Source organism: Ahaetulla prasina, chromosome 2 (genome assembly GCF_028640845.1).
Source record: "Ahaetulla prasina isolate Xishuangbanna chromosome 2, ASM2864084v1, whole genome shotgun sequence".
NCBI lineage: Eukaryota > Metazoa > Chordata > Lepidosauria > Squamata > Colubridae > Ahaetulla > Ahaetulla prasina.
Window position 1 is genome coordinate 267,608,579 of NC_080540.1, and position 12,569 is coordinate 267,621,147.

The 12,569-nt window shown below is 33.6% G+C and overlaps 1 protein-coding gene across 1 annotated transcript in view; it reads right to left on the reverse strand.

The window, feature by feature from the left end:
* The window catches only part of MSH3 (mutS homolog 3), a 48,461-nt gene extending 35,905 nt beyond the window's left edge, over nucleotides 1–12,556 (reverse strand). The window contains exons 1-8 of the mRNA XM_058168956.1: nucleotides 12,423–12,556; nucleotides 10,041–10,161; nucleotides 9,125–9,330; nucleotides 6,896–7,099; nucleotides 5,810–5,926; nucleotides 3,970–4,089; nucleotides 3,243–3,383; nucleotides 1,656–1,822 (exon numbers count right to left, since the gene is read on the reverse strand). Of these exons, the coding sequence (XP_058024939.1) occupies nucleotides 1,656–1,822; nucleotides 3,243–3,383; nucleotides 3,970–4,089; nucleotides 5,810–5,926; nucleotides 6,896–7,099; nucleotides 9,125–9,330; nucleotides 10,041–10,161; nucleotides 12,423–12,542 (1,196 nt within the window). The 5' untranslated portion in view covers nucleotides 12,543–12,556. The remainder of the gene's footprint in view (nucleotides 1–1,655; nucleotides 1,823–3,242; nucleotides 3,384–3,969; nucleotides 4,090–5,809; nucleotides 5,927–6,895; nucleotides 7,100–9,124; nucleotides 9,331–10,040; nucleotides 10,162–12,422) is intronic.
* Between the last annotated feature and the right edge of the window lie 13 nt (nucleotides 12,557–12,569).

Sequence of the window (12,569 nt, forward strand, 5' to 3'; positions counted from 1 at the left end):
AGGTACCTGTCTACCTTCTTTAAAAATAGAGGCACTGGTCTACTAGCCGCCTACAATGCTGATCAGCTGTAGTGCAGCCCTTTGAAGCACCGTGGCAGTCATTTAAGGCCGTTTGCAGCTATATCACCACCCAGAGCTTCAGGGACAGAGAAGAGGAACAGCAAGGCGTGCGCGGTGGGGGGGGTGTGCATGGATTTTTGCTACTGGTTCTCCAAACTACTCGCCCCTATTGCTACCAGATCGCGCAATCCGGTGGAAACCGGGAGCATTTCACCCCTGAAGAAAGGTCATAGAATGGGCAAAATCAACTTAGCAACTGTTTTGCTTAGCAATGAAGCATTAGGCTCAGTTGTGGCATAAGTCACATTTAATTTTAGTCCTAATTTTTCACTGTGCTTCTTTATCTTTATTATTTGATCTTACATACATACACACATAGCACACAGGTTAATAATTCCTTCTGTAGAATTTTAAAAGATAAATCTAGTTATGAGCAAACATTTCAAGAGTACATATCCTATATAGATGGGGGGGATGGAGGGAGGAAGAGAGGAACATACTGAAAAGAGAAAAGAGACTGGAGAATTAGTGGTGATAGTCTTCATTAATATCGCAAAAGAATTTTTTATTTTATTTTATAAATATTACATTCAAGAATTGTTCTAGAAATCTTCATGGATTGACAATGCATTATTTTCATACTATGGAAGTAATATGGGATCTTTGATGAAGATCCCATCCTATCCCAATAAATATTATCCTTATCTATATTTGAAGTAACAGCCATATAAATCAACATGGGGATAAATGGTAGGATTCCAGATCAGAAAACCTAGTACAGCATCAAATGATTACTTATTATCAAGACAAAAGGTCAAGAAAGGTACATATAAAGACTTGCTCACTTCTCATACTTAAAAAAATCTGAACAGGACTTTAATGTTTTGAATAAATAAATATCAAATTGTTCTACTATATAGAGGCTTACCATATAGAAGTCATTCTAATTATAAGCTTCTCAGTCTGATCTGACACATCTCTAGGAAGAATAATCTCAACTGGCTGCAGGCGTAGTATTAGATTTTCCAAGTCTAAACGAGCTATAGAATCTTGAAAACTGTCAAACAGAACCTCTCCTGTAGTAGGTTGGACTGCCTAAAAGAAGAATATAGCAACTTCTTAAATTATTTTCCAGTTAGAATAACTCTGTGAAGCTTAAGGCATCTTATCTCTCCCTCTGAGTTTAATAAAACCAACTTAGACATAGAATGATTCTAAAGAATGTTTATTTTTAATTTTATTTTATAAATATTACATTCAAGAATTGTTCTAGAAATCTTCATGGATTGACAATGCATTATTTTCATACTATGGAAGTAATATGGGATCTTTGATGAAGATCCCATCCTATCCCAATAAATATTATCCTTATCTATATTTGAAGTAACAGCCATATAAATCAACATGGGGATAAATGGTAGGATTCCAGATCAGAAAACCTAGTACAGCATCAAATGATTACTTATTATCAAGACAAAAGGTCAAGAAAGGTACATATAAAGACTTGCTCACTTCTCATACTTAAAAAAATCTGAACAGGACTTTAATGTTTTGAATAAATAAATATCAAATTGTTCTACTATATAGAGGCTTACCATATAGAAGTCATTCTAATTATAAGCTTCTCAGTCTGATCTGACACATCTCTAGGAAGAATAATCTCAACTGGCTGCAGGCGTAGTATTAGATTTTCCAAGTCTAAACGAGCTATAGAATCTTGAAAACTGTCAAACAGAACCTCTCCTGTAGTAGGTTGGACTGCCTAAAAGAAGAATATAGCAACTTCTTAAATTATTTTCCAGTTAGAATAACTCTGTGAAGCTTAAGGCATCTTATCTCTCCCTCTGAGTTTAATAAAACCAACTTAGACATAGAATGATTCTAAAGAATGTTTATTTTTTATTTATATGAACAAATGTCCATTCAATAGGTAGATATTATTTGTCTTCAGCCATACAGATGTCTCAAGGTATTTGCCAGTACTTAACAATCAAGTATTCAATTGTCCCAAATAAGACTATTATTAAGTTGACTTCATTAATTGTTTAAAATTGCTAAACCAGTGAATATCACTGCATATGATATAGTTCATATCACACATTTGTTTCACATATGTACTAAAATCCAGTTTTTATTTATGATCCTGCCTTTAGTTAGTTTCATCAAATTCCAAATTCTGGGGTCCAGTATTTGTTTGCTTGATTGTTAAATTTATTTGCCACCTATCGTGCTGTGAGGCTACTCTAGGCGGCTTTGGTGTTGCTCAAGAGGCTACTTTATAGATATTCTGGATTATGATTTAAATGAACCGTAGCCAGTTAAATCAATGATCCTTTTGTAATCTAATAAATGAGGGAAGAGGTAAAATCAGTTGAGGAACATTGGTATAAACTGTCAAACTTTAATAATTCTCCAGATTTTCTTAAATAAAATTGGTTTTGGCCTGAATTAATTCCACTTTTTTTTTTCCTGTTGAAAGTAACAAGGCTTCAGTGGAATGTATCAGCCCTTACCATTCTATAAAAGTTATATATAAAACCAACCAACCAACTAGGATTGAATCTATTATTCCTTATATTATACTACTCAGAAGCATGTTGAATGCAGTATTTCCACTTTTACTTCTCACTATCGGTCTGCCCAAAACTATCAAAAATATTGGGCAAAAGGATCGGTTTGAAGTATAGGTGAGAAGAATTGACAAAATAACCCTAAACTTTTAATCTGTCCACTCTACAACCAACCCATTCCTGAAGGCACTCTGACCCTTACAAGTTCTTGTGGAGCCAACAGAAAAGCAACAGCTGAGAAAGTCCCCTTCATTGCTGGTGCTGCACTAAAATAAATTACAGTGATACTTCATTAATTGATTCTGGGAGGTGCGATGATTACCAAACAAATTTTTACCATAAGGAATAATATACTGAGTATATAGTATATATACAAGGTAACCGACACCAACCAGTTCTAGCTTGTGCATTGAGTACCAAACAAACAATGAGTACCAGGACAAAATATTTGCATCAAAATGCATTGAGTACCAAATTTGATGAGTTTTGAAGTAGTTGAGTACCAAGATACCCACTGTATTGTATTTGTATTGAAGTACAGTTGGATACACTGTGAACAATTAAAATTTCTATAGCTAAAATTATAAATTAAAACCTTTTAGAAATGCTTACCACTACGCCTAAAACAATGTTGTGATTCTTATGGTTTAAATTTTCTTTATTTTCAGAGATGCAGAGAAGATAATTATCCCAGACATTAGAAGAGATTTCCTCAGCCTCCATTGAATTATCTAATTGCAACAAGGGATTCAAATGTAGCAAAGTGTTAAAGGAAATTAATTCTATATGTACTTTTTACATAACCCAAATATCATATGCCAGTCTTTTACTTTTGTACAAGGCCATTTTGTGAAGGTTTTAGTCTTTAGTTGGGATGGAAATTCTACATCATTAAAGAAAATGTGGGTCCCCCCCCAATTTATTTTACAAACCTCTAAATGTTGTTCCATGTATCACTTTTTAAAAAACCAAGAATCTCCATATAATTTTTTAAAAATTTTCATAGATTATATTTTAAAACCCCCAAATCACCTTTCCCCTAGCCCTGTGATGGACTTTTTGAAGCAAACAGAATTAAAGTTAAAACTACATCACATTCATGTAATGAGTTTTGTACAATAATCTATACAATGCTATTGTATAGAAAATGCTATTTTAATACATAGAACACCACAACAGGATAACCATTGTCCCTAATATGGGCAAGTTCAATGCAAAACAGAAGAAGCAGATGTAAATGTAACTGGAAAAATAAACAAGAGTATAATTCAAACTAACGAATAAGAGGTATACAAAAATAAATGTCATCAAAATAATTTAATATTCATAATAAAAGGATATCTTCTCCTAGAAATGTAGCTTTGGTATACAATGAAGTTAATTTTCGGGTAAAAAGAGAGCTTTTGTTCTCTCCAATAGCCTTCAAAGCAGCAGTTTCCATTTGTTTTACTACTCCTACCTGCAAGAGAAGCAAAGAACATGAAGCACTGAAAAACATTAAATAAAAATAAATGTATCAAATATTGAATTGTTTTAACTCAATTATTTTCACTTAAGTACTGTACCTCCACCATTGCTGGTCCCAAGCCTGAATGAGAAAGGAGGATGGTTGAGTGTCAGGCTAGCAATCCATCCCTGTAAAAATTATACCCGCTACAGAAACACCAAGAAGGATCTCAAGACAATTTAGTCAACCAAACAAGAGTTCTGTTTCAAGCCATATGGTTTATATGACAACACTGGAACATCTTGGGGACCGTAATTTGCAGATAATACTGCCCTACTTGAGGAAGTTGAGCTGAAACTACAATGAGTGACGACTGCCTTAGATGAAGCAGCAACCAAAATTGGCCTCAGGATAAGGGCCAAGAAATCAAAGTAAATGTATGTGAACCACAGCACAGATATACAATGAATCACACTAGGATCACAGCAACAGTAGAAATTGGGATAGAGTAATTGGTCAAAATGGAGATGCAGAGACAAACATCAAGTGCTTCATTAGAAAAGCAACAGCTGTTTTCCAGAAGATAAATAAAATCTGATCCTTGTTGTTTGTATCACTTAAAACAAACTCCATTTGCTTGCTTCCATAATGATCCCAACAGTCATTTATGCCAGAGAAAAGGCATCAGCAAGTATTAACAAGAGATTTTACATCTTCCATCAAGGATGTCTTTGCCAAATCCTAAAGATCCACTGTTTTGACCATGTTATTAATGAAGAAGTGCTCCAAAAGAGTTTCTCCTGGAAACTACATAACATGAAAATGCTGGAGATCCTTTGCTGCTTGATATCCTGCATAGGCTCTAATGCTAATGCTAAATTGAATTATTTAATTTATTTTATTTTATTGAATTATTTTACAAACTGTTGGAAATCATACCTATCAATTTAATGTTTCCTCTGGGAAACAACAAGAAACACTGAAGTATGACTTTGTACCACATTTTATAAGTATAACATATGATCAAGAAGCAGATTCTACTTGGAAATATATCTTAATGATCATAACATTGTGATCTGACTTAATAATGAACCTCAGTCACACTTTTTTTGCCTATGCAAACCTGCTTTGTTACGTTTTTTACAATAAAATGGGAGCAGAGTTAAAATTCACTCCAGACCTTGTTCCTTGTTTTGCCTGCACAAATCTAATTAGCTTTAAAAAACTGTGAACTTCCCTAGGTTGCTTTTGACATCCTGGAGAGTAACAATTCACAGTTAAGAAACTTTCCTATTAATCTAATCATTTTAAACAAGAAGCAAAGAATTGCAGTTCAGTGACAGAGCATTTGCTTTGCTTGTAGAAGTTCATTCTGAAGTCTTCAACAAACAAAGGAAATAGTATACTAGGACAGATGAATCAATTATCTAATGATATAAAATAGCTTCCTGAATTCTAAGCCAAAGTTATAAATCATAAATGATACCAAGCAACAAACTAAATAGAGGGAAAAAGGACACAAGTAATATTGGAATATTGCACATACATTCAGTGAGAATTAAATGCATGCTTTGATTACTTCAAAACCAAATTAGGCAATAATTACAAACTACTGTTCAAATTAGGAAGTAGGAAAGGTCACTTGGTTTGGAATATTTTATTTGAAAGCATTCAACTCTGAAAAACAAGCTAATATAAAACTAGAATTGTATATATAGCTTTAAAAGCAAACCTTGTATCCCTTTGCTACAAGACGGTGAACGTGAACAAATAGTCTGTGTGTTGGTATGCTGGCAGTCATAAAATTGTGGTTTTTATTACAATAGATATTCAACTCCTTAGCAGCAATCTATAAAATATAATTACAGTTAATTAAAAAATTATTCTAGTAGCAATGTAAATGCTACAAAATTCTTATCTACACACAGGTAGTCCTTGACTTACAACCACAATTAGGACTGAAACTTCTGTCACTAAGCAATATAGTTGATAAGCAAGTCACATTTGATTTTACGACTTTTTTTGCCACTGTCATTAAGTGAATCTAGCTTCCCCCATTGACTTTGCATGTTGGAAGCCCCCTGGAAAATGTATAAATGGTAATAATGTAATTCCAGGAAGCTACAACACTTGTAAATACATACCAGTTGCCAAGCAGTGCCCCAATTTTGATCACAGGATCAGACAGATGCTGCAACTATTGTAAGTGCAAGGACCAGTCATAAGTCATATTTTCAGTACCACTGTACCTTTGAACTGTGCTAAAGATATGGTCGTAAATCAAGGACTACTTATATAATTATTTAATTACATTTATTGACATATACTGAATAATTTTAAAAGTCTCAAAAGATTAAATAATACTTCAACCTAATTAATATATTATAATTTTATATAATTCTGTCTAGGCATGTAGCAGCATAAAAGAGGAACTTAGAGGGTTTTTTAAATTGCAATTTTATCAATACTTATCTTGTATTTCAAGCAAATTTTAAAGTTAAAATACACAAACGAATATAAACAAATTTATATCAAATACTTGGTAAAAATCATATTTGCAAGTAAGTTGTTAAATAAATATGAAAGTACTATTTGGAGCCAGGAAAAAAAGAAGCTATCTGAGCCACTAAAAGAGCATGCTGCTACTGTAGCTGTAATCTCTCTACCAAGATATAAACCAATGTCTGCTTACAGTTCCTGTCCCACTTGGAAGTATCAAATTTTAGTTTTTTGCACATAAGCTTTTCAATAATTATGCACAATATTAGTAACAGCAACATATAACTATAACTCAATGCCATTCAGAGAAGAGCCTTACCTCTGCATCATCTCCAAAAAATCTGTACTTATAACCACACTCAATACATAGAATGGCATCCTTATACTGTTTTTTTAGTTCTAGGAACTGGAGCTCAAGAGGTGTATATACAATTTTGGTTGGTTTTTTTAAAGTTGTATCTGATATATTTCGGGTATTTTCAGATCTTGTATTCATGGTGAAAAAGTGGCAGACATTTCTTCCCTATATGTAAAATGAAAATATTAACAAGAAAATGTTTAGCAAAAGTATCATTACTCAGGCAGGAACAAGAAATTATTATAGAACTAAATTCCAGCTCATCCTCCTTTTATTAGAGACAGAATGGCAAATCTAACCCAGAAAGCAAACAGAATTGGAAGCCCTCTCAAAGTAACACTGCAATGATGCGGAAAAACCAAGAGGTGTTTACTTGAAAATACAATTATAGCCAAAAACCTGGTGAGCAACTAGAAATGTTATCATAGCAGACACGTTACAGAGCAATTTAAAGAAGCATTTGGACAGGAAAAACAGACACAACAAATAGGTTATAAAAGACAGTTAAATGTTTTGTTTCAATATGGAACATAGTGAGAATAAGGATGAAAAATCAAGTATCTGTGGAGTCCTTAATGCTCTCTGAGCTTGGTTGCTTTCTTGCAAACATTGGTCTGTCTTCTAACAATAGATGGTGTTATTTAGGGTAATGAAACATGCAAAAAAAACCAAATTCAGTAAGCACCAAGGACTCCACAGTTCAACTCTTGAGCTACAAATATCGTCTTCTAAAGTCAATGAACTCAAATCATTATCAGGTACAACTATAATAGTATTTAGTTTGTGTCCTCAAAGAAAAACGGTACGCCCATGTTTATTAATACCTTTTCCTAAGGAACTAAGCTCTGCTTGTAATAGTCCTGTTTAATGGATGCATTTTACTACATTAGCTATTTTAACCCAAATTGCAAATTTATAAAAATTCTCTAGCATTTTTTCTGATAATTTTCTAGCTTTGCTTGTATTGTTTTCCAATTATATCTTAACAATGTATAATGTATTTTAAAAGATCAAAAACTAAAATAATTTTTTAATGATAATTTAAAAGTTGTACTAATAAGAAAAATTGCAATCATTTTTCAACAGATATAGAACAATTTAATTACATAGCCTTGAAAAATCAATGATTTATTTAGCAATCCTAAATGTACAATTCTCAGAATAAGTTTTGTTTAACTTAATATGATTTATTTTTATAGGAATAGATTCATTTGTGTTAGAAAACACCAAGATCTGTTAAAATCATTATTTAAACCCATTAGGATTAGCATAGCAATCTCATGGGAGATGGGTGCAAGAACACATGTCTCTTACTTTTTATATAATCTACCAGCTATTCCCAATTAAAACATAAAAGAGGAAAATGAGTTTCCTAACCCTTTTCCCTATTGGAATATATTTTTTCCTCCTATAAATTACTCTAAAAGGAAATTTTCCCATTCTAATTCTATTTGGCATAGATTAAGAATGTAAATTACTCCTTCTTAGGGAACAATTTTAAAGCAACTTTCGATCCAAAGCCATTTCTACCCAGGCAGAAGGAATGTCCATCAGAAAACGATTGAGATGTGCCTTATGATCACTTATTAAATAAGGCAGACAATTAAGATCAACACATAAAAGTAAAATTTTCAAGACGAATTCAACTCCTTGGAATTTCAGACATGTCAATCTAATGTTCTTAGCAGCAGCATCCCTTTTCCAGTCTGTCCCCCAACCCTGGGATTTTATGGTATTAGCTTTTCAAAAAAAAGCCAAGCTCGACAAAGAGCTGCATCTATAACAATTACTTTATGCTTATTCATGCTATTTCACGTTACCAGGCTCTCAAACATATACAGAAATGTAGTCTATATATAGTGTGTTTGTATATATGTAAACACACACAAAGTATACGCATACTCACATACGGATATACTATAGTTAGACTTTATTCACTGACTTCCAGCACATTGCCATATCTATCAATACATCAAATGCTGATACAATTAATTGCAACCACTTAACACACACTATCTTCATTATTGAATCTTACAGATTACTACCATTGTCACATGTTCATTTGTAATGTAGATTATGATGATACAAGATTAACAATAGTAAATTGCTGTCTTAACATCTTCAAAATTCAGTCAATGGTCACAATTAAATTGTAACAGCTAAATCAAAAAATAACAAAGAACTTATTACCTTGCTTATATCTGGGGGATGTAAAGTATCATTTGTTTCACTGTTTCCAATCACAGAATGTTGGCATTTTTTCAAAGCTACTGACTCTTTTCCATGAAAAGCTTCTGAAGAAACTCTATTCCTTGGAGGCTCCAAACGGCTAAATGCTCTCAATTTCTCAAAGGTTTCTGAGCATATTTCAGAGTGCATAAATTTCTTTGTTTCCCCTTCATTAGCAATATAAATAAAATGTTTTATCTCAAACATACTACATCCAAGGAATATTTTTCATCATTCTTCCATACATTTTTCTTGTCCAATAATTATGCTGATACCTATCCTCTCAATAGCACATAGCTTTCGCTATATTATATAATGTCAGTGTTTAAGCTATATTGCTTCTCCCTTGACAACAGTGCAAAAATAGGGATTTTTTAAAGTGTACAAACATCCTGCTTTATGCATTGGTTATTTCTTGATCTTCTCATATCTATCCAGAAGTCTGTTACCAAATATCATTTATATACCTTGCTGTTTTGAAAAAGTAATGTTCTCATTAATTTCCAAAAATCTCCTATTCTGTTCATTTAGAAGAGGACACGTTTATAAGTCTAATATCTAAACCAAATGAAGTGGCAGAAAATATAGATTCACAAATATTAACAATTTAAAAATATTTACAAAATATGATTGAACATCAAACAACAGGTATAAATGTCGAAAGTTATTGTGGTTAAGTTTCAATTAGGTGGTAGATTCTAATGTATATGACAGTGAACATTGTAAGTAACAAAATAAAAATCCAAGGAAAGTTTCTTAATTCTATTTTGCTTCTAGATTTTTAGATAACCACAAAAGCCGCAGTTACAGAATATTTCCCAATTTTTGTGATAACTCCTGGGCAGAAAGAAAAGAAATTACAGTATTTACAACATACCTGTATTCTGCATATCTACTGAATTATTCTCTTCTTTTCCATACTGTACAGACTTTGAGGATTTGTCAATATATTCTTTGTTCTTTACCAGTTTTTTCTTTTTCCTATCAGGTTCAATAATCTAAATAAAGAAGTTTTAACATTTTTGTGAAATAATTTGTTTTGTATTCAATTAATAAAAGCCAAAAAAATTCAAAACAATGGAGGCTTACTGAAGTTAATCATTCTTGCTTTTGATCTGTGATTACAATCATAAAGCTATTTACTTGTACTAATCATCCATAACCAGATTGACAACTCTTTCTAGTTTTCAGAAAATTAAACCTGAAACCAAGATTGATAACTGATTTTAAATTTCTGATTCTTATCATCTGAAGACTATCGGGTTATTTTTATCCAGATAGGATAGCTTAATGAATTATGTGAACCATTGCCTGTCTGATTCTATTGGAATGATGTTGAGATATTATATGTTTTCTCTCATACATAAGGAAAAGGAACTATTTGAATCAGCATTCAACCATACTGAGAAAACATACATTATATTTCATTTCATACCTTTATTTATGAACGAATTTAATAACTATAGCATTTTGAATGTGCAAAGAGTAGCTCAATTTGTCACAATGATTTCAAATGCACTTACTTTAAACCAAGATCTTAATTTAATAATAACTTAATGTTTTCTTGCTTAAATAAGAAACAGTACCAACTTTATCCCTCTTATAAATACAAAAATGATCTTGAGATCAGATTCACCAAGTCAGGTTAAGATAAATCTATATTTTCTGGAATAATATACTAGATTTGTGTTATATCAAAACAAACATATACACTACTCCATTAAATTCATCAAGTAGCCCAATCAAATTGTTCACACTTTCTTAGTACCTCATGAATTTTCTATAAGAACATACATATCTATTTGAATCAATTTCTTAGAAAAATGCACTAACTTAATGGCTGGAGAACATGTGGTATCTCTGTTTTAACAAGCAATTATTAGCATCACTCAACAGATGCAGTTGCCTTGAGACTGCTGGACATGCCTAGCTATGCTTCACAAGCCAAATTAAGTACAGCAGGGATACTATAGCTCAGTTCTGACTCTTAACAAAATGGTGGTAAGGAAAGATACTGAAAACTGCCATCCCAGTGCTTATCCAGTTTTTTGCAGCTCAGGCATGTTATGCCCGAGAGATTCAGGAGACTATTGACATGAAAGAGGAGCCACAAGTACAGTGCACGTGGCCACTGTATTCTGAATGGAAAAGAGAATGTTTTTTCCCAATGTGAATCTAGTGCAGGAGGGATTTGGGGATACAGGTAGTCCTCTACTTACAACAGTTCATTTAGTGACTGTTCAAAGTTAAAATGGCATTGAAAAAAGTGAATTATGACCATTTTTCACACTTACGACCATTGTAGCATCCCTATGGTCACGTGATTTAGATTCAGATGCTTGACAACTGACTCACATTTATGACGGCTGCAGTGTTCCAGGGTCATGTGATCCCCTTTTGCGACCTTCTGACAAGCAAAGTCCATAGGGAAACCAGATTTACTTAACAACCATGTGACTAATTTAACAACTGCAGCGATTCACTTAACAAATGTGGCAAGAAAAGTCGTAAGGGTGCAAAACTCACTTAACAAATTTCTCACTTAACAACATAAATTTTGGGCTCAGTTATGATCATAAATTGAGGACTACCTGTACTTTGAATGACTGAACAGAAGGGAGATTCCTGGGTGTCCTAAGCCTACTGCTGCTGTGATAGGAAGGAAACAAGCAGGGTGCTTATTCATCAATTCTGCAAGTACAATTTGGGGCTCAAAATGTTCCCTTTATACTCCTGCTTTGAGGTTGTTGTTTTTTCAACTACCATAATAAAATTTCAGTATATTCCAATTGGTCTGACTCCATTTACCATCAAGCTGCTGCCCCAAAACAACTTTGTCGGGTGCTCTTGAATTCTAATAGGTACCTGTCAGAGCACGAAAGAGTAGAATGCAAAGATCCCAAACTTAATATTATTATTTTTTAAATGCATTTAATTTTTTGAAGGGAAAGCTTTCCAAGTAGGATTAGCAGTTCTGCAACTACTACGACAGCCTGGCTTCTAATAACCATTGGAAAGGTCAATCCTGCCAGGCTCAGCGGGTTGTCTCAATACTTAAGGCTAAAACGGGACGGAAATTACCGCCAAAATTACCCAATCCGATCACGGTGCATTAAGAAGGCCACAAAACAGCAAAGAGGGTCCAGTGCAGGAGTTTTAACGAACGAGGACCCAGACTTCGCCCCGCAGCCTTTACCACCATCGGGACCGCACCGTATGCTGAGCAGTGGCGTCAGGCGTTAAGAAAGTGCTTTTTCACCTCCTCAGCGGAGCCGCTGCGCTGCAAAGATGCCACCGGGGAGAAGAATTTACTTAACACGGGCTGGTCCCGAGGCCGGTCACCGGGGTTAGGCCGCCGCCTCCTTCGCCCAGGCAGCATCGCAGACTCGGTGCAAGGGCAGAAATA